We start from the raw sequence: 26,527 nt of genomic DNA, 5'->3' as shown, positions 1-26,527 counted from the left end.
ATCCGCCCATCACGTGATCCGCTTCTCGCTTCCGTTTCAAACGCAGATCTGCAGCATCTGCAGTTTTCCGAGAACCGCCCCGCTCTCCAGTACACAAAAAGGCGGTGGATTTCTTTCCTTTCTGTTTTGAAGCAGATCGTCGGCGGGGAGCCGTTGGTCGGATCACTGTCTGTGGGGCAAATTGATCAAATTCTCATGGGTGAGTATTGTGGCCGGTCACGAACGGTGATCGAGACGGACAATTTCCCATCGCTGGGTAATGAGACCGATCTCGAGGGTGGGGGGGTGGGGTAGACCTGATGTTGGGCAGTGAGTCCCGTTAACTTCCTCGAACTGGCGGCCTCGTCCCCTTTCCTGGACACATCCTACCCGGGTCGGTCCGGGTTGTGGGACCTTCACACCGAACAGTCTGAGATGAGATGCCGCTCAATCCCTCTTGCTCGGGTCCCAGGGGCGGTATGAGTTGGTGATGCCGGAACTAAATCCATCCGTACAGTTGTAGTTGGGGCCTTCACCTCAATTATCCGGCTCAGTAGCCGATCCAAACTTCAGCTGAATCGATGCCTGAGGTCGATAATTGTTGTACATATTTCCAGCACACTGGAAACGGCCGTTCGGCCGTTGTGTTTTTTTCAGATAGAGAGGGTTAAGCAGAGTAATCGCACCCTCGGGACACTGCAGTACGTGAATAAGAGGATGCAATTTTCCCCCGTGCCGACAGGACTGTGAGATCCAATTCTCTCACGTCCTCTCGGGGGACTGGGAAGATTATTTCCATCTTCTCTCCATGACTACGACTTGCCGAAATGCTGACAGTGTTTCCCGATATCTGGCCTTGTTAATGCGAGAGTTAAGTCTTGTTTCTGGGAAAGTTGTACACTCCCTCCGGAATTTCCAAAGGAGTAACCAGGGCTGTCGAATATTTCCACACGATTGAAGTGGGGAATTATTTTTTTGCTTTCCATGTGCAGTGGTAGAGTGAGAATCGTGTCTCTGGTATTCTCCATACAGATCAATACATTGCATCAGTACATTGTGGTGAAACAAATCATTCTGGTTACAGAGAAAGTGCAGTGCAGGTAAATATGTGGTGCAAGGTCACATCGATTTAGACTGTGAGGTCAGGAGTCCACTCATCACGCTGTTCGCTTCTAAGTGCCGAATGGACACCCTCCTTGACCCGTTGGCATGTTTCTGTTTTATTTTTTCTTCGCCCCTATGGGAGGGTGAGAAGTGAGAACGTTCAGGGTTGGGCGGATCTTTCAATATGTTGGCTGTTTTACTGAGGCAGTGGAAAGTCTAGACAGAATCCATGGGGGGTGGTTGGTTTCTATGATGTAGTCAGCAGGGTTCACAGTTCGCTGCTATTTCATTGAGTTAAAGGAAGAGCAGTAGCCGTGTGAAGAATATAAGAATCGGGATGGGGTACTCTCTCCGGTGCATTGATACATGTGTAGAGTAGAAAAGGGCATATACCAAAGTTCGTATTGTTTGTTCTGGTTTTTTTATATTGGAGTCAACTATCTATCAGTGCGTAATATTCTTTCAGTATCTGTGTATAGCGGGAGATCATCCTTGATCCACTTCTCCCATCTTTGTCCTCCGGCTCATCCCCTTCCCACATGGGACAACTTCTGTCCAGCCTCTACACCACCACCTGAACGATATATATCAATCATCTTGTTCAAACTCTGCACAACCTGCATCTCACCACCTCAATGATATATATCCACCATCTTTCTTTACCTCTGACTAGTCTGTATCCCATTGCTGCAATGATGTATTTCAGCAATCTCTCTTTCCAGCTTTGTCTTCGTTATGAAGTTTTGTTTTGTATTTTTCCAGGATTGATTTTTGTTTGATAACTCCGATTACCAGAGCTTTAAATGAACACAGCACGTGACATGGTAAAAACAGCAATTTCAATTTTAGTTTCACCGTTACAAAATGGCTGCAGTGTTTATCTTTGTCATAATGTAGCTCATGGCATCTGATGGTGAGTTTGTTATTTCCTTTCTCAGTTATTTTTGGTGAGCCACTTCCTCAGTTCCCAGGGTAACAGCCAGTCGGAGCTGCAGCAAGTGTTGCACTTTTTATCGCTCTGTGGTCACCGCCTCTTAGTGCATGGAGAGTGGCCTCAGGAACACCTTCAACAGAGCGACAGCGGGAGGGAAGATGCTGCATGGGATGAATTACCCCAGGGTCAGAAGGAACTTATAACTAACAAAGTGGTTGGAGTGGGGTGGGATTTATAGTTTAGGGTGGCAATCAGTTTCTATCAGTGCATTAAAATGAAGTGGATCTAAAATACTACAGTTGCAGGAAATTTTAAGTCAGGATGAGAAAATACTGGAGACGCTTAGCAGATCGGCAGCATCTTGAACAGTCTCAGTTTTGGAACTGGGTCTTCCACCATTTGTCCTGTCAGAGATGTAGTCTGATGTACTGCGATCCCAGAATTTTCTACCTGATAATTTTACATTTTGTTCCTGCTACACCGCAGAAAACATGGCAGGGAGCTGTGCTGGGCAAGATCTCACACAGCAGGAAGATTGAGATCAAATGTGCTCGGTTTAGCTGCTGGGGGCAGGCAGAAAGGTAACCGTATCTTCTATGGAAACCGGGGAAACAGCCGGAACAGCGGCCCCGGCAGAGGGTCCTTTGGTTTCAATTCCACCTTAGTTTGAGAATCGGAAATAGCAGGAAAGCCACGGCAAATTGCCGGTACCAATGCGTTTTTGTGTGGGTGATAATATTGTGCTGGTGACTCTGATGATATGGAACTGGCAGTATACGGGGTTCTGTCCAGGTTGGCAATACCACAGCTGGGATCGGAATTTTCTCAGTCTGCAGTGAAGCTGAAGTCTCGGGCGTTTGGGCATTGGTTATGGAGAAATGACCGTCAACCCTGCCCATAGGACATCATATCTGTCAAGTATTTTGGAGTTACCTAAGATTTAACTAGGGAGATAGGTGAAGTTGGGCAGTTCATCTGATGTCGTTCATCTGAACTTTAGAAAAGTCTGTAACAAGATCCCGCATGGCAGCTGATCGGGAAGTTTCGGTCACGTGGGATTCACGGGGAGCTGGCGAGGTGGATTCACACCGGGCTCGAGAACAAGTATCAGAGGGTGATGACTGAAGATGGATTTAGCAAATGGAGGCCTGTGGCAAGTGCGCAGTGTGTGTCAGTGTCGGGACCTCTGTAATTCATTATTCATGCCATTGATTTGTATATGGACGTACATGGCGCGATTAGCAAGTTTGAATTGAATGGAACTAAATTGAATTGATTTCTTACACCCTTCACATACATGAGGAGTAAAAAAATCTTTACGTTACTTCTCGGTAAAAATGTGAAATGTGCAATCAAAGTAATTTATAATAACCTACAATAACTTGAACAGTACATAAATATAGAGTACACTCAAATAAGCGTGAGTTATTTAGTCTGATGGCCTGGTGAAAGAAGCCCTCCCGGACCCTGCTGCTGCTGGCTTTTATGCTGCAGTACCGTTTCTCGGATGGTAGCTGCTGGAATAGAGTGTGGCTGGGCTGACTCTTTTTACACACCTGGGCCCTTTTTACACACCTGACCTTGTAAATGTCCTGAATCAAGAGAATTTCACAACTACAGATGCGCTGGGCTGTCCGCACCACACTCTGCAGAGGCCTGCGATTGGGGGAGGTACTGTACCCATACTAGGTGGGGCGGCCTATTTCTGTATTGTTCTCTGCTGTTTCATGTAGTCATGAGCAGACCAGTAGCCGTACGGAGGCGGGAAGTATCATGATCGGATATATTCCATGACGCTTTGATCAGGTTTGGTAAGGAGCAAAGGGCGTTTGCCAAATTCCTTATTATCTGTTCTAGCCTTGTCATTTTAAGATACCTCAATGATAAGTATCAGCAATCTTTCTTTTGACCTAACTCTTCATTGTAAACTGTTCTCGTTCACCAATTACTTCATTGAATTTCCAAGGAACCGTTACAGTTTTATTTGTTTTCTTTTGTGTGTGTGTGTTTTATTGTTTTTTTTTTTTAATTTTCCTTTGTTAGCAAGAACTACCAGAGCTTTAATTGAATATAGCACGAGGCAGGGTCAAATCAGATATTACAATTTCAGCTTTAGCATTACAAAATGGTTGCAATTTTAATCTTTGTCCTACCGAAACTGACAGCTTTTTATATTGTGATTGTTATTTTCTTTCACTGTTATATTTGGTGAGCCACTTCCTCCGTTTCCAGGTAACGGCCCGCCAGAGCTGCAAAAGGTGTTGCATATGTTTATTGCTCTGTAGTCGCTGCCTTTTAGCGTAGACACAGTGGCATCAGGTGCAAATGCAACAGAGTGATAGTAGGAGGAAAGGATGCTGTGAGGATAGACTGTTTGGAATGTGCTACGCCAGGGTCGGAATGGGTTGTCCCGAACATTTTGCGAACAGATACTATCCGTGCATAAAAATAAATAAAAACTGCTGCTGCCGGATTTTATTATTTATTACCTACTAGTGCGTACTACTCTTTCAGGATCTGTGTATTGCGAGAAGTCCATCAGAGATCACGCTTGATCCCCTTCTCGGATCTGGGTCCATCTGCTCGTCTCCTGCCCATCTGGTTCAACCTCTGTTCAGCTTGTAACCCATCACCTCAGTGATACACATCAACCATTTTGTTCAACCTCTGTTCAGTCTGTATTCCAACACCTCAATGATATACATCAATCACCTAGTTCAGCGTCTGTCCAGCCAGTATCACATTGCCGCAATGATATATTTCAGCAATATCTCTTTCAAACTTTGTCTTTATTCTGAAGTTTTGTTTTGCATCTTTTCTAGGATTGTTTTTTTTTTCTTTTTTTTTTGATAACTAGGACTACCTGAGGTTTAATTGAACAGAACACTTGGCAGTGTAAAAACGGCGATTTCAATTTTAGTTTCACCGTTACAAAATGGCTGCAGTATCATAATGAAACACAAAGAATCTGATGCTGAGTTTGTTATTTCCTTTTTGGTTATTTTCGTTGAGCCGCTTCCTCCATTTCCAGGGCAACAGCAAGAGCTGCAGCAAGTGTTGCACATTTTATCGCTCTGTGGTCACCGCCCCTCAGCGTAAAGACAGTGTCCTCAGGAGTAAATGCAACAGAGTGACAGTAGGAGGGAAGGCGACTGCGAGCATTGAAAATGGCGTGTATTAAACAGGGTCGGGATGAACTCAGAACTAACAAATCGGAGGGGGTGGGGTGGCATTTGCTCAGTTTGCGGTGTTGCAGACATTTCGCAATAAGTTACCATCTGTGGATGAAAAGGAGGAGAAAACAATATGCAGTTACAGGAAGTTTGATGTAAAATAAGGAGAAAACGTTCGAAACGCCCAGCAGATCGGCGGCAACTGGGACAGTCCCAGGTCTGATACAGGGATTTCCACAATTTTTGATTTCACAGATGTACTGAGTATCCAGGATTTCCCACTTTACAATTTGATATTCTGTTCCTGCAACACTGCGGGAAACACCACAGCGTATTGTGCTGGGCTAGATCGCACACAGCAATAAGATGTTGATCAAATGTGCTCCAGATAGATGCTAGAGAAACGCTGAAGTCCAAAACAGCAAAAAAAGGAAGTAAAAAGGAAAGTATAGACCAGTTATCTTGAACTCAGTGTTTGAGAAAAACGTTAGATGTAACAATGTCAATCGCAAAGGATGCTGTGCTGGTGCCACAGGACGAGATAATACAAATTCAGCATGGGTTCCGTCAGGGAAAATCACGCCTGTCGAAACTTGGAATTCTTACAGTTCATTACAAGCAGGATAGAGAAAGGAACTGCAGTGGTTATTGTGTACTTGTATTTTCAGAAGACCTTTAGCAAGGTGCCATGCATGAGCCTGCCTGCCAAGTTAAGGTATTACAGGGAAGTTACTGACCTAGGTAGAGCATTGACTGAGAGGTAGGAGGCAACGAGTGGCAATAAAAGAATCTCTTTCTGGTTGGCTGCCAGTGACTAGGCTTGTTCCGCTGAGGTGTATCTGGAGAGGGTCCAGACGAGGTTTACAGGGATGATTTCAGGCATCCTCTCACAATCTACAGACTGGTGACCCAGCCGGAGCCCCAGTCCCGGCAGAGCGTGATTAGGGTTCAGCTTCACCAAAGTTTGTGAATGGGAAATGGCAAGAAACCCACGGTAAAACAACGGCATCTCCTCCCTCACACCTTCAATGCATTCCCTCTGGTATTAGAGATTTCCAAACAGCAAAAAGATACACTCTGCCTAGACTATCTATTGTTTTTCATGAACATATAAAGCTCTATCACATCTCCCGCCAGTCCCTTCTGCTCTAAAGAGAACAACCCATTATTTCCACTTAAACCTGAATAATATATGAACCATTCGGACGGAAGGTTAGGACACCGAATCATTAAATTTGTTCCTCTCCCCATAGCTGTACCTTACCTGTTGTGTGTTTCTATAATTCCAGTTTCAGTTTATTACATTCATTCAGGAACACTTTAAATCGGTTGGACATGGAGCAGTGCACAAGCTCTCGTTTTGTGAAAGTAGAACATTTAAGACGCCATAGCTTTCCCCTGTAAATTATCCTGGAACCACATTACCAGTTACCCATGGAAATGTGTTCAGTAGATTTGATGCTAACAAGGCTCACAGGAATAAGCTGAAGAATGATAAACTTCATGCATGTGGAGCTTTTGATGACCCTGGGCTTGTGTTCAGTGGAGTTCACAGGAATGGTGGTTGGGGGGTGGTGGGTGGGGAGGTGATTATTTACATCGACTGAATAACAACAAATCTGGATGCAGTGGGAATGGAGTGGCAGCCTCGATTAGACTGAGTATCTGGGATCTGAGAGTGCAGCTTCAGAATAGTCACTTTAAAAATGACAAGAAGGCAATTACTTCAGCTAATGTTGGTTGATCTGTGGAATTTGATGCCAGAGAGAGTGGTGGAGGCTATAGTTGGGTATATTCATGTTCTGGATTGCTAAGTAGGTCGAGCATTATAGCAGGGAAGCAAGACTATAGCTTTTGAACATAGAACCATACAGCACAGTACAGGCCATTCTCCCCACAATGTTGTGCCAACCCATAAACCCTGCCCCATAACCCTCCACCTTATATTCTTCCATACACATGTCTAGTAGTCTGCTAAACTTCACTTCACTAGTGTATCTGCAACCACCACTGACTCAGGCAGTGCATTCCACGCACCAACCACTCTCTGAGTAAATAAACGTTCCTCTAATATGCCGCTTGAACTTTCCTCCCTTTATCTTAAAGCCATCTCCTTTTGTATTGAACAGTGGTGCCCTGGGGAAGAGGCACAGCCTGTCCACTCTGTCTTTTTTTTTTCTTTGAATATCTGGTATGCCTCTATCATGTCTCCACTCATTATCCTTCACTCCAAAAAGTAAAGCCCTGGGACTTATTACTCTGGGACTCTTAAGTTCTTTTCTCAACTTATGAAATCTAACCCTCCATAAGCTTTCTTAACTACCCTATCTACCTGCGAGGCAACTTCTGCGCATTTTTCGATAATCTTCAACTTAGAGAAGAAACATCTTTGAAAACAAACATCCCCCATGATTGACTATGAAGCAGACAAGGATGACCGAATCACCTAATTCTACGCCTATATACTTGTAACTGATACCATTACTGATCCACTGTATGTGTATCCCATCAGAAACAAGAGAACACCTTAAGGTACATGAAATCCAAGCAACACACACAAAATACTGCAGGTTCTCAGCAGGCCATACAGCATCTATGGAAGAGAGTATAGTCAACATACAGATGTTTCCTGGCCAGGTGTGTTCCTTCAGCATTTTGTGTGTGTTTTTTCTTTGTATCCCTATATCAGGCTTTGTAAAGTTTTAGAGACGGTTACATCTTTCATCACTCGGATCATTATATATGCGTTCAGGATTGAAATTTCAATGAGTTTAATTTGTTATGCTCGTTTTTACTGTTAACATGGTTCATTATTTCTCTGGATCAGTTTAGGCTTTCGTTGAGAGACTTATTGGAAGAAAAACCCACGGCTGGAAGAGAACCACAATTGAAGACGAGGGAACAGCAAACATTGAACAGCCCGGGGACAGAGAGCACCATCCGGAGAGAACCCATCTGACTCGGGGTTTCCTTTGATTCAGTCGGAAGATAGTTTGGTGAGTCCTTCAGACATCACATTTCTGTACCAAGGATGTTAGGACGTTGTTAGGGTGTGACTGAATAAGCACAGAAGTACAAGTTATGCCTAAATCAGACCAAGCTCTAATTACTCTAGAACTGTTAATGTGTTGTCAGCATCCCAGCTCTTCAAACTCACTTCCATTCCCTCACAGCGTTTGCTCAATTCAAACTCTGGCATTTTTTGAGTTCAGACTTTTCCCTGCTTGGCTGTGTTACATCATGATCATCTCAAAATGCATCGACCATTTCTTCCCTTTATAAGATGCCCCCAGTGCTTAGCGCTTTAGTGGTTGCGGGAATGCGGAATTACCAGGAATTACAGGAACATGATACTAATTCCTCTGGCTATTGTAAACTGCAATTATATATTTCTCCTCGAGTATAGCGTTGTGCAAGCCTCTGCTAAGTACCCAGCCATATGAAGCCAAACGACCAGCACCACATTTCATTTAGTCTTCATAAGCAAAAGCAAGTCAATAATATACATTTACATACCCTGGCCTCATCAAGTTCTTTTCGCCTAAATCAATTGTCAGAACGTATGAACCTTTAATTAAGCAGAAATAGATATTGGAATGAAGTTATGTTCCAATTTTACCCTGTACCAAAGGCATGGGTTAGTCACCACCGGTATTGGATATGGCCCAGTTTTTGGAGTAAGAAACACTGAAGCGGGTCGATATTTCACAAACTTCAATGCAGACAGTGTTAATGGGAATGGAAAACAATAAAGACTGGGCTAAACAGAGCCTTTAACTAAATCTGTCAAGTCACAACAAATATTACGACGGAAGGAATGGAGTTAAATACTGTCACAATGACATAATTGGCTGAAACGTGCTTCCTCACTAGGGTATTTGCCGAATCCGTGGTTGCGACACGCGTAGTTAGTTGGGAGGGTTGAAATATGTTTTATTCAATACAATATTAAAAATGAGTAACTTCCAACATGTTATAGTGCATGGATGGTGCATGTTATCGCCATTACACAGATTTGAATGTTACAACGGCAGGATTGGCTGTTCGATGTTCCAGGGTTTAGTTGTTTCAGAATGCACATGGAGTGAGTTGAAAAGGGGTCAATTGTCATTGCTAATTAGAGATCATATCACGGCTATGGAAGTGGGGGAGATCATGTAGGGACCATCGACAGAATCCGTGTGGGTGAAAGTCAGAACGGGAAGTGCACTATCATTCTGGGAGGCCTCCCACAAAGCCACTAGTATATTAAGGAGCAGATCACTTAACAATGTTTGGAAAGGTGCAAAAGCAACAAGGTTGTTATCAATGTTGACCTCAACTTTTCTGATGTTAATCCCACCTCCTTATTCCAAAATGTGTCAATGTGGTAGAATGTGTTGTGCGTCCAGGAAGGATTCCTGACTTAGTGTGCGGATGGGTCAATTGGAGAATATGCATACAATATCTAGTACTAGGTAATGATGTTGTTCCACATAGTGGGAAAGAATACTTATATAAACGAACCGTGGCTCGCAAGAGATGAGGACATTTAAGCAAGAGTAAAAAGAAAATCATTCAGGTTGCGGAAACAATATTCATGCAGGGATCCAGAGAATTATAGTTTAGCTATGAAGGAGCTTAAGAAGGTATTTCTAGTTCGAAGGGGACTTGAGAGGTACTTGTCAGATGGGATGAAGGAATGGCCAAAAGCGTTCTACACGTGGGTGAAGAAGAGGAGGATGAATAGATTGAGAGAAGGAATACTTAGTTGCAAAGATGGAGACATGCCTGGAAGATGAGTTGGTAGCTGAGGTGCTTAGTGAATGCTTTCATTCAAAGTTACCAAAGGCATGGACTATGATTGTGACGTTAACACCGGAGTACGACAAGATTAAAAAAGGGGTGCTGTTGAAGATTCCAATGTACAACACTTTACTACAGGAAGTGGTGTAGGAGCTTTCAGAGGCATTGAAAGTGACCTTTGTGTCGCCTCTGGCCGCAAGATTAGTAACACGTCGGTGGTGGACAAACTCTTGAAACGGATATTTGAGGACAGAAATGTTGAAACTTTGGAGAAGCATAATCTTACAACGGGTTGCCAATTTTTTTTTTTTTTTTTTTTGTTTTTTTGATGGGGAATTGAGAAATAGGAAAGATGCCAGAGATAATGTACCAACATTTGGATCGACAGAGTCTGATCAGGAGTCACTATGGTATTGTGCATGGAAAGTCGTGTTCAGCAAGACTTCATAAGATTTTTGAAGATGATTGTCAATAAGGGTGGGGGAGTGGATGTTGTACATTGAACTCCAGTATAGCCTTTGAAAAGGTGCACATGGCAGCTTCGTCTGGAAGATAAGGTCCCATGCGGTCCGCAGAGAGAAAGTTAGATGCATTTAGATTAGTCGTTGAAAGTTTCTACTCTGAATGGAGGCGGGTTCCGCAAAGCTACATGTTGGAACCTGTAATAGTCACTATTTTATAAGTACCCCATTCGTCCCTCGAGTCCTGTCCGCCATTAAGTCATTGACTTATCCAATTCTTCCTTGACATCCCCACATCCCTGTCTTTCCCCCATACACTTTCCACACATTTACCACCCTCTGAGTAAAGTAATTTCTCCAGATCTCAGTACTAAAAGGACGTCTTTCAATCCTGAAGTTGTGCCCTCTTGTCTTAGAGTAAAATGCCATAGGATATAACTTTGCCGTATCTATTCAGTTCAGGCCTTTTGACATGCGTAATGTGTCTCTGAGATCCCCCTCATTCTCCTGAGCTCCAGGAAATACAGCCCAAGAGCTGTCAAACGTTCCTCCTACAGTAACTCTTTCATTCTGACCCCTCTCCAATATCAGTATATCTTTTCTAACATAAGGATCACAGAACTGCACAGAATACGCTAAATGTGGTCTCCCGTGTGCTTTATAGAGCCTCAGCATCTCATCCCTGCTCTTCTATGCTGTACCTCCACAAAAGCGTGTCGAAATTGGATTCGCCTTCTTTACTACCAACGCAACCTGCAGGTTAACTTGCACAAGGACTCACAAGTCCCTTTTCATCTCTGCATTTTGAATTCTATCCTCATCTAAGTAATAAGTCCGCCCATTTACTTCTTCCATACACTTCCTAGCATTGTATTTCATTTGCCACTTCTTACCCATTTCCGTAAGTTATCTAAGCCTCGCTGCAGTCTCTCTGTTTCCTGAACACGACCCGCTCCTCCACCTATACTTGTATCTTCGGCAAATTTAGCCACACATACATTAATCCCACAGTTCAAGTCATTGACACACATTGTAATTTAAAACAATGATTTAAATACGAATGCACAAGCTTGACAAGTAAGTTTGCGGAAGACACAAAATTAGTATATACTGCTCACAGTGCAGGTTATCGTTGCTTATTGAGTATAAGAATGGGCAGGAGAGTGGTAAATAGATTGCAAAACCAACGTGAGCAGCAACAGTTTCATGCCGAGGCTGATGGTGATGTGGATAGAACTGCCAGAAGAAGCGGATAAGGCAGGCACGATTGAATTATTCTAGAAAAAAAGATGGACTGGAGAGGCCAGAGGAAATGGGCCTATTACAGCAAATTGAGTTGGTCTCGGGGGGTACTGTGGACAACATTGTCTCGTTCAACTGAAGGGTCTGTAACTGTGCCCTATTTTTCTGTTTATTTATCAGTGGAATAGGCAGGCAGACAGACATTGTGTGGAAGTTCACGTTAATGGTGAATGTTTAGTACCTAAGCCAACTGCTGATCTGATACAGAGGATGGAGATACTGTCATATTTGCAAAGTAATTGTACTCTCTTTGACTCAGCTTGTTGTGTGTAATTCAGAGCATCACCAGCGGGTGGAGCTTTCCTGCACTGAAAGCAAAGTGAAAACAAGACACTAATCAACAATCGTCAGTCAGAATCAGAATGGCTACAGGTATGTTCACTGGGATCCTTATAATTAAACTTCTTTCCTGTTGCTGCACTATAGTTCAGATGAAGAAACTTACACAGATGTTAACAGGGCACAGAAAAGTTTCATCAAGCTAAGTTTCTATGCTTCTGAGCAGGGTCGTTGATCTAACTGGTAAAGCAGCTTTGAGTAATTGATCTATCTAAAAGTTTCAGCGCAGGGACCTGACGCAGATAATGGTCGAATCACTTCGTTCACCATGCAAAGCTTCACCTGATTGAAAGGAGCAGGAGACTCTGAATCATGTGGTTGTGAGTGAAACCCGGACAGGAATGTGACAGCGGTCTTGTGGGCACTGAAAATATCCAGAGTCAGTGTCTGTTTCACCACTAGATAGGTCCTGATGTGTAAAACTTTTCCAACTTCCATTTATAAAACTCAACGCCAGATGGTAGGAACCTTTCCAGGATTTCAGAGATTCTGTCGTAAGATAGCATTTCAGGTTTTGGAAGAGCTATCAAGTTTCCTCTGTTTTTTTCTTGGCTGCTGTGCAAAGAAAATGAGGGGAGTTTCAGAAATCTGTTTTTTGTAGCCGAGCCAAAAACATCGCTAGTGTTGAGTATAGCCGAGGATCAGGAGACAGAATTTTGTAGATAAATATGTGGTCTGCTTCAGTGTTTTAATACCCCAATGAATATCTGAGCTGTGGACGAATATCAGACGATCTGCTACCTGAATTTAATTTCCCAGGACCTCTGATGGGGAAACCCGGTATAATCAATGACTATGTCCCCTGTCGGCATTCTGATTGTGCCAAACTCTTTGATACTAGGTGGATTAAAAAAAAAACAGTGTGGAAACCGGCCCTTCGGCCCATCTGTTTCATACTGATCAAAATTATGAGCTTGCCCATTTTCCTGCAGCTTTCCCCAATTTTACCTTTAAGACTTTTTCTCCCGTTTTTCCTGTTGTCAACATTCGCACTTTTATTTGTGTTTGCAGCCTCGTCTGGCTGCACGTAATGTATGCTAACGAGCGGTCACGTGAAGGACTGTCCTTTCGGTCCCTTTTAAATCTCAGCACTCAAGTCTTAGGCTCCCCTACCCTGGGAAAAAGACTATGAACATCTACCCTATCTGCACCCCTGCTTATGTTATGTGCCAATATCAGCTCACCATTCAAGCTCCCATGCTCCATGGCAAACTGTCCCAGCCGATTCGTATAACACAAAACACAACACCCAGTCCAGTCCGATACTGGTCTCAGCTTAATCACGTACATCCTATAGATTAGCAACTGTAACTACTACAATGCTCTCTAAGCGAGACTTTGCCATTGACTTGGATAGTTGTTGCATAACTATCAGCAGCGCGGGATAGGATGGTAACCAGGGAACCGGACATCATAAATCCCAAGGTAATGGTCAGTCTGTGACCCAGATGATCGGATGATGTCCGTGTCAAGGGAGTGGTCAGTGTGTATTCAAGGGGACTGCTCATTGTGTGACAAAGCGATTGGAGAATGTGTGATCCAGCGGATCTGTCCATGTGTAATCCCGTGGCTAGTCTGTGTGTGACATAGACAACTGGACAGTAAGTGACCCAGGGAGATATTTGTTAGTGGAAGATAATTGCAGTCATATTGTCCAGTATCACAGGACACCCTGATCATCCGTTTTTTCAACTACTATGAATCCAGTCATTTGTATTAGTGTGACTATCCCGCTCTTCTGCGAATGAATGTGTCCAGTCACAGGGGTACTGTGATGGTCACCTAACAGGAAGGGCAGTTCACACTCATCAGCACGGTCCCAGCCCAAATCTCAGTCTCGTCTGCATTGCACTCAGAACGTCCAGGATATGTATTGGAGGAAATGCAGCTGTCCAGATAACAGAGTATTTCCAGGATGCGCATTAAGAGGAATGTATTAGCCAGAATGGGGAGAGTATCTCTGAGAAGCGACTATCATTGACAGTCTCTGGGACGCGACTATCATTGATAGTCCCAACATTTATTGCTTATCTTGAACTTCAATAGGTAAGTGGGTGGAATGGTGAGAGAGACAGCTTTCTACAAAGTATGGTTCTTTTGGTTACATAATGTCCAGCACATTATTGGGTCGGTTTTAAAGACAGTGTTGGAGATTGGGATTAATTCCATTTTAGTGGCTGAAGGCAGGTGAACACTAACATTCAAGACATGATTTCTTTGATCTGGCTGAGAGGGGTGGAGACGTGGGTTATTTGAGTTTTGTCTTTTTTTTCTCTTTCTGTATTCACAGGGCCAGATTTTACCATTTCTGATCTCCTGGCACAGGGGGAGGAATATCGACTGTACCAACTTACAAAGTTCTACAGAGACAGACTCAAACAAGCGATTGAAGAAAACGTTGAAAGACTCGGTTGGATGTTGACAAAGGAGGGACATTTTAGTAGAGAAGAAAATGAAGTGAGTGTATTAGTGTTTGTCACCGAACTGCTGGTATTGGAGAGAATAGTGATCAATATTAAATTCCCCCATTGTCCGCACTTCGGCCCTCACCTCAACCTCCCGTCACCACTGCAGGGACCGAGTTCCACTTGACTTCACCTGTCACCCCACAAGCCTCCAGATCCTGCTCATTATCCACCGCAAGTTCCGCCACCTTCAACAGGAGCCCACCACGAAGCACACCTTTCCCTCTCTGTTCCTCTCGGCTTTTTCGCAAGGATCGTTCCTTCCGCGACTGCCTGGTCCACACGTCCCACCTGGCACTAATCACTGCAAGCTCGAATACTACACCTGTCCCCGGACCTCCCCACTTACCACCATTCAGGGCCCAAAACAGTCCTTCCAGGTGAGGCAATACTTCACTTGTGAGTCTGTTGGTGTAATCTATTGTATTCACACCTTCTGTATTTAACAGTGTGATATAAGAGCAGAGGTCTGTTGAGCAGACATTCAGTCTAAAATTAATTTTGCATTTTATCAGGACAGTCGGTCCAATTTACCTGAGGTCATTAATCCAGGATGAGTATTAAACTATTAGATTGTAAATTGGTCCAACTGGCTTCACTGCTTTACTTCAGGAAGGGAAACCTACTAACCACAGTTGGCCTAGTCTTCATCCGAGTTCCCGAAAAATGCATAGTTGACTTGTCATGTAAAGTGTAGCACTGAAACAGGCCCTTTGGCCAATCTATTCCATTTCGGACTACTTAAATTGCCTATAAGCCATTGGCTTGTACCGTGCTATAGCTTTCTATAGCCTTACCATTCATCTATCTATCCAGACTTCTCTTACCCGCTTGTACTACTTGCGCTGCTAGCTCGTCCCATGCTCTCAGCACCCTCTGAGTGAAGAAGTTTCCACTCATATACCAATCGAACTGTGGACCATTCATGATTTACTGAAGACAACTTGTTGTGGTACTTCTTTACTTTGGTGCAAAACGTCTGCTTGCATTTACCAGGACTATACCCCTCACAATTCTGTGTAACACTATCAAATCTCTCCACAATCTTCTGCGTTCCAAGCCATAGATTCCTAACTGGTTCACTCTTTTGTTATAAATCTTGTCCTCCAGTCACAGCAACAGCCTTGTTAATTTGTTCTGTATTCTTTCAACCGTCTTTAGATCTGTCTCTAAGTAGGTGACCGGACCTGCGCACAGTACTCCAGATTAAGCCTCACTAACTTCTTATACACGTTCATCTCCTGTACTCAATATTTTCATTTATGAAGGCTAATGTGCCAAATATTTTCTTTCCAATAAATCTATTTTGCAGCCACGTTTAATGAATTATGGACCTGTATTCCCAGATCATGTTATTCTAACACACTCCTCAGTGCCCTAGCGGTAACTGTAGAAGATCGGCCCTGCTTGGTCCTTTCAAGCACGTCGCACTTGTCTGCATTAAATTTCATCGGCCATTTTCAGCCTATTTCTCAGCTGGTTTAGACACCACTGCAAGCTTCGGTAGTCTTCCTCACTGTCCGCTACACGTCCTCACTCTTGGTGTCATCCACAAAGTTTCTGATCCATTTATCTACATTTTCATCCAGATCGTTGATATTGATGACAAAGAACAGCAAACCCAACACTGATCACTGTGGCACTGAACGAGTTACAAACTGACAGTCAGAGACGCAGCAGTCTATAACCACTCTTTGTCCTCTTCCAAAAAGCCAATGTCTAATTCAGCTTACCACTTTACCTTGAATTCTGAGCAACTGAACCTTTTGACCACCCTTCTATACGGTAGTTTGTCACATGCCGTGCTAAAGTCCATAGAGACAACACCGGATTTCTTTGATTCATCAACTTTTCTGTTAACTTCCTGGGGGTGGGGGGTGATTAGCTAGATATAAACTGTCACGCACAAAGCTGATATTTCATGAACTCAAAAATCAATATTTTTCTCCAAAACAGCATATATATCAGACGAACATTTTGCTAAGCTAGTTTATATCATTAACCAGCATACCTTCGTATTTTCTCTAATTATGGCTTTTTTTGTTGACTTCTGTTTGTTAGTAAAAGCTTTCCAATCCTCCAGCTTTCCACCATGTTTTGTTATATTCTATGCCCCCTCCTTTGCTTTTGTGCTGCATTCACTTCCTCGTCAGACACGTTTGATAATCTCCTTTTGGAATAAATTTTCTTCTTTGGGATTATCTATCCTCCGTCTTCTGAATGGTTTCCAGAATCCCCAGCCCTTTCTGCTCTGCCATTGTCCCTACTAGTATCATTTCAGGATTTAATTTTGCCCAGATCGTCCCTTATTCACCTGTAATTCCTTTATTCCACTATGATACAGTAAACTTTAACTTCTCCCTCTCAAACAGATGGATGAGTTTTGTTATTTTATGATGAATATTTCTTAAGGGTGTATTTATCTTAAACTCCTTTATTAAATCCGGTGCAATACATAACACAGAATGCGGATCCACCTTTCCTATCGTGGGCTCAACCATAAGCTTCTCTCAAAAGCCATCTCAAAGGCATTTTTCAAATTGTCTCACGTGGGATTTACCACCAACCTGATTTTCCAAAGCCAACTGCATATTGAAATTCCACATGTCTGTTTTAACATTGATCTTTTCTAAATGCCTCTATTGTCTCACAGTATAATTTGTAGCTCATATCCTAGCTACGGTTAAGGGGCATCCATCAGGGTAACTATATATGTAGTTTCTTAACATTAGCATCGCCCAATCCGATATCCTCTCTTTCTAAGGACTTTTCATGACAGCTGTGTCAACACTACACTTTCACCTACCTGCCTATTCTTTCGATTCAATATTTTTCCTTGGACGTAAGCACCTAATTAAGACACGCTTTCAGCCACGATTTAGCAATGCCCGCCATCCATTTTTTTTTTGCTCTTTCTCTCTCCTGTCTTCCGTTCTTTTTGTCACTTCATTTTGATATACTGTTGTCCATTGACGGATCGAAGAAAATGATCACTTTGAATTTACTGCAAAGTGTCAGTAAATCCTTATTCTTTCGCACTATTGAAATTTTCTTCAGTTACTGTTCCTCGGTTAATGACGGAACCCAGGGAGAATGAAGCAGCAGCACAGTGACTGCATCAATTCTCAAGCTACTGGGGACATGAACGGATATTTTCCTCCACATTCTCCATGTCTGTCTGTCTGCTCCACAATAAATTCATTGTTTCCTTTTATAGAAAGTCACAGAACTGACAGAGAAGGGAAACCGGGCAGAGAGTTCCACACTCTTCCTCAGTTTGGTGATGGGAAAAGGCTCCGGGGCCCGGAGGGCGATGTGGGAATCCTTTGTGACATGGAGGACTGAGTTACCGAAGTTGGACAAAATACTGAGAGAAATAGAGGAACTCGGTATGTTAATCCCACGCTCTGAGCACAAAGGCACATTGACATAAACAGTTTTAACTATATTAGCCCTGTTTACATTATCTTATTTTTAGGTCCTGATCCACAAGAATACATGAACATCGGCCAAGGGTTAACTGAGTTACCCACTCAATTCATAGGTGAGTGATGAAATACACATTGAAATCACATCTCAAATGTTAGACTGCGACTTTGCAAAATCTGGGAATCAAATTTCAGTGTAAATTATTCGCCAATTTATGGATTAAATTAACAATTCAGAGAATTTCTTGTTGCAGCTTGAATATTCCACAATGCATTTTTTTCTATTAATACAGTTGTTGGTTAGACTGAATCCTTCACTCCTGGTCCGAACACTCTGGGAATCCCCATGTGCCCCAGACAAGTACCTGTTACACTGCAGCTTCCTGCCCAGGTGCCTTTTCTATCTTCAGAACTTTCAGCCTCAAAAGCACCTCATTCTTCCTAGGAGCACGACACTCATTTCTGCCCTCTGATACACTTGACATTTTGGCCATACAGCTGGTGTCTTCCACAGAGTTAAAACACAAAAATATAACTGCAGATGCTGTGGATCGAAGAATACGTACACAACGCTTGAAGAACTCAGCAGGTCAGGCAGCATCAGTGAGAAAAGAGTAGCAAACCTTTCGGGACGGGACCCTTCATCAGGAATTGGGGGAACAGAGGGCCGAAGCCCTGTAATAGAGATAGAGGAGGGGGTAGGGCCTAGATACATACTTCCACAGAGTATGTCCGCCATTTCCTTTTCACCCATGAATACAAATGCGGTATCATTTTTCAAGTTGTCCGATGCCCAACCCTTCCATTCTTTTCTTAATCTTATGTGTGGGATAGAGAGAGAGAGAGAGAGAGAGAGAGAGAGAGAGAGAGAGAGAGAGAGAGAGAGAGAGAGAGAGAGAGAGAGAAAAAAAACAAATTGGTATCCTCTCTTATTATTGACCATATCCGGCGCATTCATATATATCTTGGGGACATCAATAACAGTCGCCTTCGACACGACCCAGGCAGTACATTGTAGGCATCCATCCCTCTGAAAATCTACCCACATGTTATGTAAAAGTACCCCATCTCACTTTAACCAAATGCCCTCTGCTATTAGACAAATCGGTCCAGCGTAAAAACAATAAAAAATACAGACTGTCCTCGCTAACTTTGCCTCTCTGAAACTTGCACACTATTGTTTGACCTCTCCTCTACCTCCAAGAGAAAACAAACCATGGTACCGAACCTGTCCTTGCAGTACATGCTCTCGAATCCAGGCGACATCTTGGTGAACCCATTCTGCACCCTCCCAATTCTTCCAAGAGTTAGCAGATGTGCAGTGAATACAATACTCCAAATGCTGTCCAAGACCAGAATACCAAGGAGCAGAAATGGGTCATTCGGCTCATCGAATTTGCTCCACAATTCCTTTCAGCCCCATTGTGCTGCCTTTTCCCAGTAAGCTTTGACACCCCTATTAATCAGGGTCCTATCAACCTGTGATTTAAATACACCCAATGACTTCTCTACTTCAGCCGTCTATGGCAATATTTTCACAGATTCATCACCCGCCGGGGAAAGAAATTTCTCCTAAAATCTGTTCAAAAGGGACGTACTTCTAATCTGAGGCTGTGTCTGCTGATCCTAGACTCCTCTACGATAGGAACCATCTGATCCACATTCACCCTATCCAGGCCTTTCAATTTTCGATACGCTTCAATGAGATACCCCGTTATTCTTCTAAACTCTAAGAATAAAACGCTTCTCATGTGTTTACACTTTTATTCCCGGTATCATTCTCGTGCCGGTCCTGTCCAATGCCAGTATACCCATATTTGGGAATAGGGTCCAAAGCAATACCTTATGAGTCAGCGTTACACCCTTGCAATTAGATTATCGCCCTCACGAAACAAAATGCTAAAATTGCACATGCTTTCCTTGCCGACAACTCGATCTGTAAATCATTATTTAGAAATCCCTCCCGAAAGCTCATAATTCAATTTTGACCTCTGATTTCTGTGTGTGGTCCCCGTTTAGAAAATGGTCTACTCCATTAGCCTTTTAGCAAAGTACATGACCATACACTTTCCTACTCTGTATTCCATGAAGCACTTTGCCCATTCTCCAAACCTGTCTAAGTAGTTGTAAAGACTAATCTGCAAAATTGGCCTGGAAGACATCACTTTGGACGGTGAACTCTCAGCCTACGTTGAGTTTTGTAAACCGGTTACATAACTCTTGAACACAGATCCTGAACTAATAAAGACAAGCAAGTGACATGGCTTCTTTACAACTTGAATCTTTCTGTGATTTAAATATACACTCCATACCAGCCCTTGAATCCGTTTTTGTGGATCTATGAGGTTGGAACCCAATATCTCTCTGCTCGTTAACACTATTAATGCTCTTAACATGAACAGTACACTGACTCTTTACGTTTGAACTTGCAACACCTTATTTTTGACAGGTTAAAGCACCAGATTTCCTTTCTACAAATGTCTACAGGTAGTCTATTTCCTACTGTTTCCTTTGCTATAACCTGCTCTATCCGCAATATCTCCAATCTTAGTATCATCTGCAAAGTTACTGATCCTCCCAGCAACACTTATTTCAGGTAATTTATAATTTAAAAATACGTGTATAGATGGCAGATGCCATTGTTGTTCCCGGCGGAAAATCATCGGACAAAGAACTGCAGCCAGGTTAAGTCTCATTACCAGCTGTCTGCAACGGGGAAGACAATTATGAATTAAAAAGGCAATTCACCACCGTTCGCAAACATTTTGATTTTCTGTATGAGTCTCCCATCTGGGACATTGTCAAACACTCTCTAATATCCAAGCGGACAATACCCACTGTGTAACTTCATCTATCACCTTAGCCACCTCTTGGAAAAATTCCATCAAGGTAGCAGGACGCTGCTCCCCCCGCACAAAGCCGTGCTGCTGTACCCTAAACCATCTCAGGCATTCTCTCTTCTCATACTCCCCTGGGGAAGAAGATACAGAAGGCGGGAAATAATGTACCACTAGCCTCTAGGACATCTTTAATTCAGCAATGATAAATCCAAAGAATGGTCACCTGCTATGTTATTATTGGTTCTTCATTGCCATAAAACAATTTGATATATAAAATTGTAACTTCGTGCTGCTCGTAACTAATGGGCACTCACTTAGCTGACCAGACAATACTTACAGAAGAAAAGAAAGAATCATTTTAGACAATGAAAATAATTTAAGAACAACTGATTTAACGATGGAGAAGAGTTCAAACGCAGATGAAAAGCAGAAACCTGTTATATTATAAGATTAACTAAGAAAGAACATTTAATACTGTCCCTCTCTCTTAGTTAATAGAAGTTCTTATTATATACAAGATCCACCCAACAAGTGAAATTTCTACATCTGATGAACCATTGGGATACAATAATCTCCTGATCCGCATCAGAACGCACTAAGATGGTAGCGCGATATTAATATGCAGTATCTTCTCCAGATTCTGGATTTAGGGATTGCCAAACGTTATGTGGATTTTCTGATGTAGTCGGTTTTCTGATATCATTCTGGCGGAACATTGTTTCGTTTTTTTTTAACTGCATTGCAGTTGTAGTTTCTAAGTGACGGTAAAACGAAATTCAATTCAATTCAATTAATTTCAATTCAATTCAATTCAATTGTTGAGATATCCACCTCTGTCGGGTCTGGTGTCTGTAAGCGGAACTTTACTTCATGTCACAATATTCATGGAAGCATTAAATTAATTCATGTAATCTCAAACACTCAATGTTGAAATGCAGTTACAAAGTTCTTTATCAGTTGAGCCATTTAACATGTTGACTATGTTCTCTGTTACCATGTAAGATGTTCAAAGGAAACACAAGGAGACTCTGCGGGCACAAACTGAAACATTGGGAGTGAACACGATCCTGATGACGGAGAAGGTGAAGGTTTTACTGCTGGTTGATCGATACGTTGAGCTCACGGTAATTTCTACTTTTCGAGATCGGACACTGGTGGAACATGAGCTGCTGGCAAGAGGCAGAGACCACGAGGAGTGTAGAGAAATACAGCTCCGCAGAGATTTAGAAAAAATCCGGACTGATCAATTATTCCATAGCAGTTTTTCCCGGAGTAAATACAAATCTGGGTGCTCGGCAGTAGTGGCTGGCGTCTCCGGGATTGGAAAAACTACAATGGTGCAAAAGATTGTTTATGACTGGGCTATGGGGGAAATATGGCAACAATTCCAGTTTGTCTTCAGCTTCAAATTCCGGAATTTAAACGCCATTAATTGTCAAATAAATTTAAGGGAACTAATTCTGGATCAATATCCTTACTTTGGGAATATCTTGAGAGAGGTCTGGGAAAACCCAAAGGGATTACTGTTTATATTTGATGGCTTGGATGAATTCAACGATCAAATCGATTTTACTGGCAGTCGCAGAGAGACAGATCCTCGGTACACATGCACAGATCCGGATTTCAAGTGCAAGGTGTCTGACATTGTGTACAGTTTAATCCAACGCAAGCTGCTGCCAGGGTGTTCAGTGCTGGTGACCACCCGCCCATCTTCTTTACATTTACTGAGAAAGGCGAAAATCAGTGTCCGGGCTGAAATACTGGGATTTGTTCCTGAACAAATGAAAAAATATTTCATCAGGCACTTTGAAGATCAAACGGTGGCGGAAGCTGTTTTCAAACACGTGAAGGAGAACAAGATCCTGTATACCATGAGCTACAACCCTTACTACTGCTGGGTACTCGCTCTGACACTGGGTATATTCTTTTCACAAAGGGACAGGGATCCGCAGCGAGTTCCCAAGACCATCACCCAATTGTACTCCTACTACATTTACAACATCCTGGAAAACCACGGCCGCGAGATTGAGAACCTCCGTGATGTGTTACTCAGCTTTGGTCAGCTGGCCTTCAGAGGAGTGTCCGAGAAGAAGATTGTGTTTACCGATGCAGATTTGATCAACTACGGTCTGCAGCCTTCCCAGTTCCTGTCCGGGTTCCTGATGGAGCTTTTGGAGAGAGAAGATTCTGCCGGATGTGCGGTGTACACGTTCCCAAACCTCACCATCCAAGAGTTTGTAGCTGCAGTCGCGCAATTCCTGAATCCATATCCCGGGGATATCCTGAATTTCCTCACTGAAGCCCACAGGAGGCATGATGGGCGGTTTAAAGTATTTCTTCGTTTTGTTGCGGGTCTCTCCTCTCCAATGACAGCTCGGGGCCTGGAGGAGTTTCTGGGTCCATTTCCTCATGAAACGACCTGCCGGGTGATTGACTGGGTGAAGGAGGAGGTTGAGCGCCAGGGCGGTAACGCACAGAGTGAAAATGCTAAAAGCGGCCTTCTGAACACTTTGCATTACCTGTCTGAAGCTCGGAATCGTGGGCTGGCTGAGGATGCACTGGCATCTGTGGGGCAACTTTCATTCTGTGAAATACCACTGAATCTGTTTGACTGCGAGGTCCTGTCTCATGTCATCGGACTCTGTGATACAATAAAACGGCTCGATCTGTGGTACTGCGACATGCAAAGTGGAGCAATCCAGCGGCTGGGACCCGAGCTGCACAAGTGCCAGCACTTGAGGTAAATTGGTTTATCTCTCACTCTGAACTGTGAATCTGTTGAAATCTGTTGTTTCAATGTAAAGGAATTTGGGTAAAACAGTTGTAAATCAGATTATGCAGGATTATGACAAAGTGACCAGTTGAAATGTAAGTAATTCTCCAAAGACGTGAGGGTTCTGAGGTTCCTTGTGAAGGAATGTTGGAAACTAAATCAGATCAGTGATCAACAGCCATTGGCTTAATTGTAGTAAATCACAGGAATGACTGCGTTTCTCGCTGCCTGTGACACGTCCATTGACAATGTTCCTTCTCACTGTTACTGACACCCAGACCGACACTGACTGAAGCAAGTGGGGCAGGTTCACACCCTCTTCGCAGTTACAGACAAAAGTCCGACAGTAGACTGTCTCTGTGAGAAGGAAAGAAATACCATTGTGAGATTGTCCGCACCTTTCTTTCTCCGTGTGTGCCTATCACCATCACTCCAGATGTGCGATTTTGCTCACTACTAGATACCCAGACCGATGGGGACCTCTCCTCTACTGATTGTGGGCCTCTTTTTGACCAAACTCTCCTGTGCAATCTATTTCTCCACCCTCTGGCCTTGTGGATTCTCTTTTCCCATCCGTATCCTCCTGTGGGATTTCTCATCCTCATTCATCATCCTCCCTTGGGAATGTTTGTTCCCCATCATCCTTCCTCTGATTGGTTCTGTCTTCCCATCCTCTTTCCTCAGGTGGGATCTCTTCCGCCATCTCCCATGTTGACATTCGCAAATCTTCCTCACTGTAGGACTTTCTCCCACCATTCAACCCTGCCCATTCCGAACCTCTCGTCAGGAACACTTTTCAGATCATTAGGACATGAGACAGAACATGTGGACTTTACAGGGTCACACCGACGTTCCCTGGAGCTGAGCAGTAATAGACATTGACATTGATGGGAATGTCGATCGGTGATTTACTGAAGGGTTTAATGTTTCCTGCAATATCCGAGTGAGAGAAATTCTCTCAGACCCACAGTTTACATCACTTTGTTCATCAATTTGTCTGTTTGTGTTTAGCATTTCGGGTATTAGCCTGAGAGAATCAGAAGTGAAACTGGTGTCTGCGGCTCTGAGGAACCCGGAGTGTAAAATACAGAAACTAATGTAAGTAGCAGACTGTGGGAAGTTGTGTGAGACTGAACACTAATGTGATTACTAATTGTGTTACTGATATACAATGGAGATTTTAACTGTCTCACTGAGTCCTTCAGCCTCACTCTCTCTCATCACCAGGCTTATCGAGGTCGGTCTCACCGATTCTGGAGCCAAGAATCTCGTCTCCGCTCTCAGTACAAACCTACCACTAACGCAGCTAAATTTGGGAATAAACTCTCTCACAGACCGATTTGTCCCCTCTCTCCGCGGCCTCATACGCACCCTCCCGAATCTGGAGCTCATGGCGTGAGTGTTTGTATTATTGTTCAATGTGATGAAATGTCAGAGGATCCGCGGGTTTTCTGGTGATTTTCGTCTGTGTGTGTGTTCTTGCAACATTACCCCCAGTCCCTTCTTACTGACACTGTTGTGTAACCTGTTTATTACATCTTTATTCTTCAAATTGTTTCAGGCTACCGGGGAATAATTTCAGTGTGAACGGGAAGAGGAAACTGAGCTCTCTGCAGGAACACACTCCCGGACTGACAGTGCTCCTGAACAAGTGAATGTGTGAACATCCCTGGCTGCGGGATAGGAATATTTTGGCCGATCACTGACCCTCCCCTTTAACTGCCGCTCTCCGGATTTAATTTCTGGCACCAGCCGAGCGCTTTGTAACGTCAGAACTTTTCCGCGGTGTTACAATTCCGCCTTCTGTCTGGAGGCACTGCTTCCGACGCTGGCCCGGGTTGGAGAGCTCCACCAAATGAGACTCCGAAGAATTACACAGACGGCAAGAGCCCAGGTTTCGACTCCAGATTTCCGGGGCAGGATTGTCCAGCAAGAGAATCCTACTGCTGTCTCTGGGCTCGGAACGGTAGCATCGACAGACTGTCCGATATAATAATGTTAAATTGACAACTTCCCCGGGAGTGATCTTGGACATGCAGCGATCTCGGACGCGGTCCTGAAGTGTCAATTTGTAATCAGCGGTTCCCTGATATAGAGTCTCGATGAGAAACGGGACTGATCAATTAACCGGTCACTCGTCGACGCTGGTCAGGTAATTGTGTTTGATTGTGAGTCAGTCAGTATCAGTTTATTTATTTCCACAACTTAGCAGCTCACACACCGTTTAGTGTTTAGTTTACATTCGTCAAAATGAAATCAATAAACCGCAGTAACTTCCTGTCTTGGTGTCTGGCTTGAGATTTTTTTTTGAGATTTCTTCTACCCCCCGCCCCCCGCACACTGTGCACTGGTAGAGTGGGTCGGAGTTCCTCACAATGGCGCGGTAGCGTCTTAGCTCCAGGCTGAGGGAGGTCGGACTTGCAGAGTCTAGGTACCGGGGATTTCATCTCCAGCCCTCTCCAGCTGACTGGTTCCGTCCTCGCGTGTACTCCTGGCAGTCGCCAACAGTTAAAATTGATTATAATATCAGACACAGGGTGATGCTTCTTCCACCCTGTCCCATCCCAAACGTCAGGGGTCAGGAACAGACTGAAGGACTCTCTGCGTTGCACAATATCGCCTTCTCCTGCAGAGTTATGGAGAAGAGGGTTTTGCAGAGTGAGATATATCAGCCATGTCCTCGTGTTGAAACAGAATACAGAGGAGATTACAGATTATAGATTGCGTTCAGTTTGGCACAAAGACACCCCACCACCCCTCCCCATTCGCCACACACATGAGTTGAATCGATGTTGCGGATGTCAGAGACGGGGAGTGGAATAGAGGAGTGGCGGGCAAAGATACAGGTTGCACGGAGCTGAAGAGAATCAGAGAGGCAAAATGGATATGGGAGTACAAGCGGATATTAGAACCCTAACGGTTAACAATACTTTTGACTCCTGGG

General features: G+C 43.6%; 1 protein-coding gene across 2 annotated transcripts; it reads left to right on the top strand.

Moving 5' to 3' along the window:
• The first annotated feature begins 71 nt into the window (after positions 1–71).
• On the top strand, positions 72–25,857 carry LOC132377467 (NACHT, LRR and PYD domains-containing protein 3-like). Of its 2 annotated transcripts, none has more exons than XM_059943743.1 (10): positions 72–199; positions 8,018–8,186; positions 12,017–12,110; positions 14,368–14,534; positions 17,760–17,931; positions 18,021–18,086; positions 21,813–23,550; positions 24,595–24,681; positions 24,811–24,978; positions 25,145–25,857. In XM_059943743.1, the coding sequence occupies exons 3-10, from the start codon at positions 12,101–12,103 to the stop codon at positions 25,236–25,238; spliced, it is 2,502 nt and encodes an 833-aa protein (XP_059799726.1). In that variant the 5' UTR covers positions 72–199; positions 8,018–8,186; positions 12,017–12,100; the 3' UTR covers positions 25,239–25,857. The 2 variants fall into 2 exon arrangements, with proteins under 2 accessions (XP_059799726.1, XP_059799727.1); XM_059943744.1 differs by having other exon boundaries at positions 11,998–12,110.
• The last annotated feature ends 670 nt before the right edge of the window (positions 25,858–26,527 follow it).

This window comes from Hypanus sabinus, chromosome 18, assembly GCF_030144855.1.
Source record: "Hypanus sabinus isolate sHypSab1 chromosome 18, sHypSab1.hap1, whole genome shotgun sequence".
In the NCBI taxonomy this organism is placed as follows: Eukaryota; Metazoa; Chordata; class Chondrichthyes; order Myliobatiformes; family Dasyatidae; genus Hypanus; species Hypanus sabinus.
The sequence above is the reverse complement of the archived record's forward strand: the minus strand, read 5'-3'. Positions and strand labels throughout refer to the sequence as shown.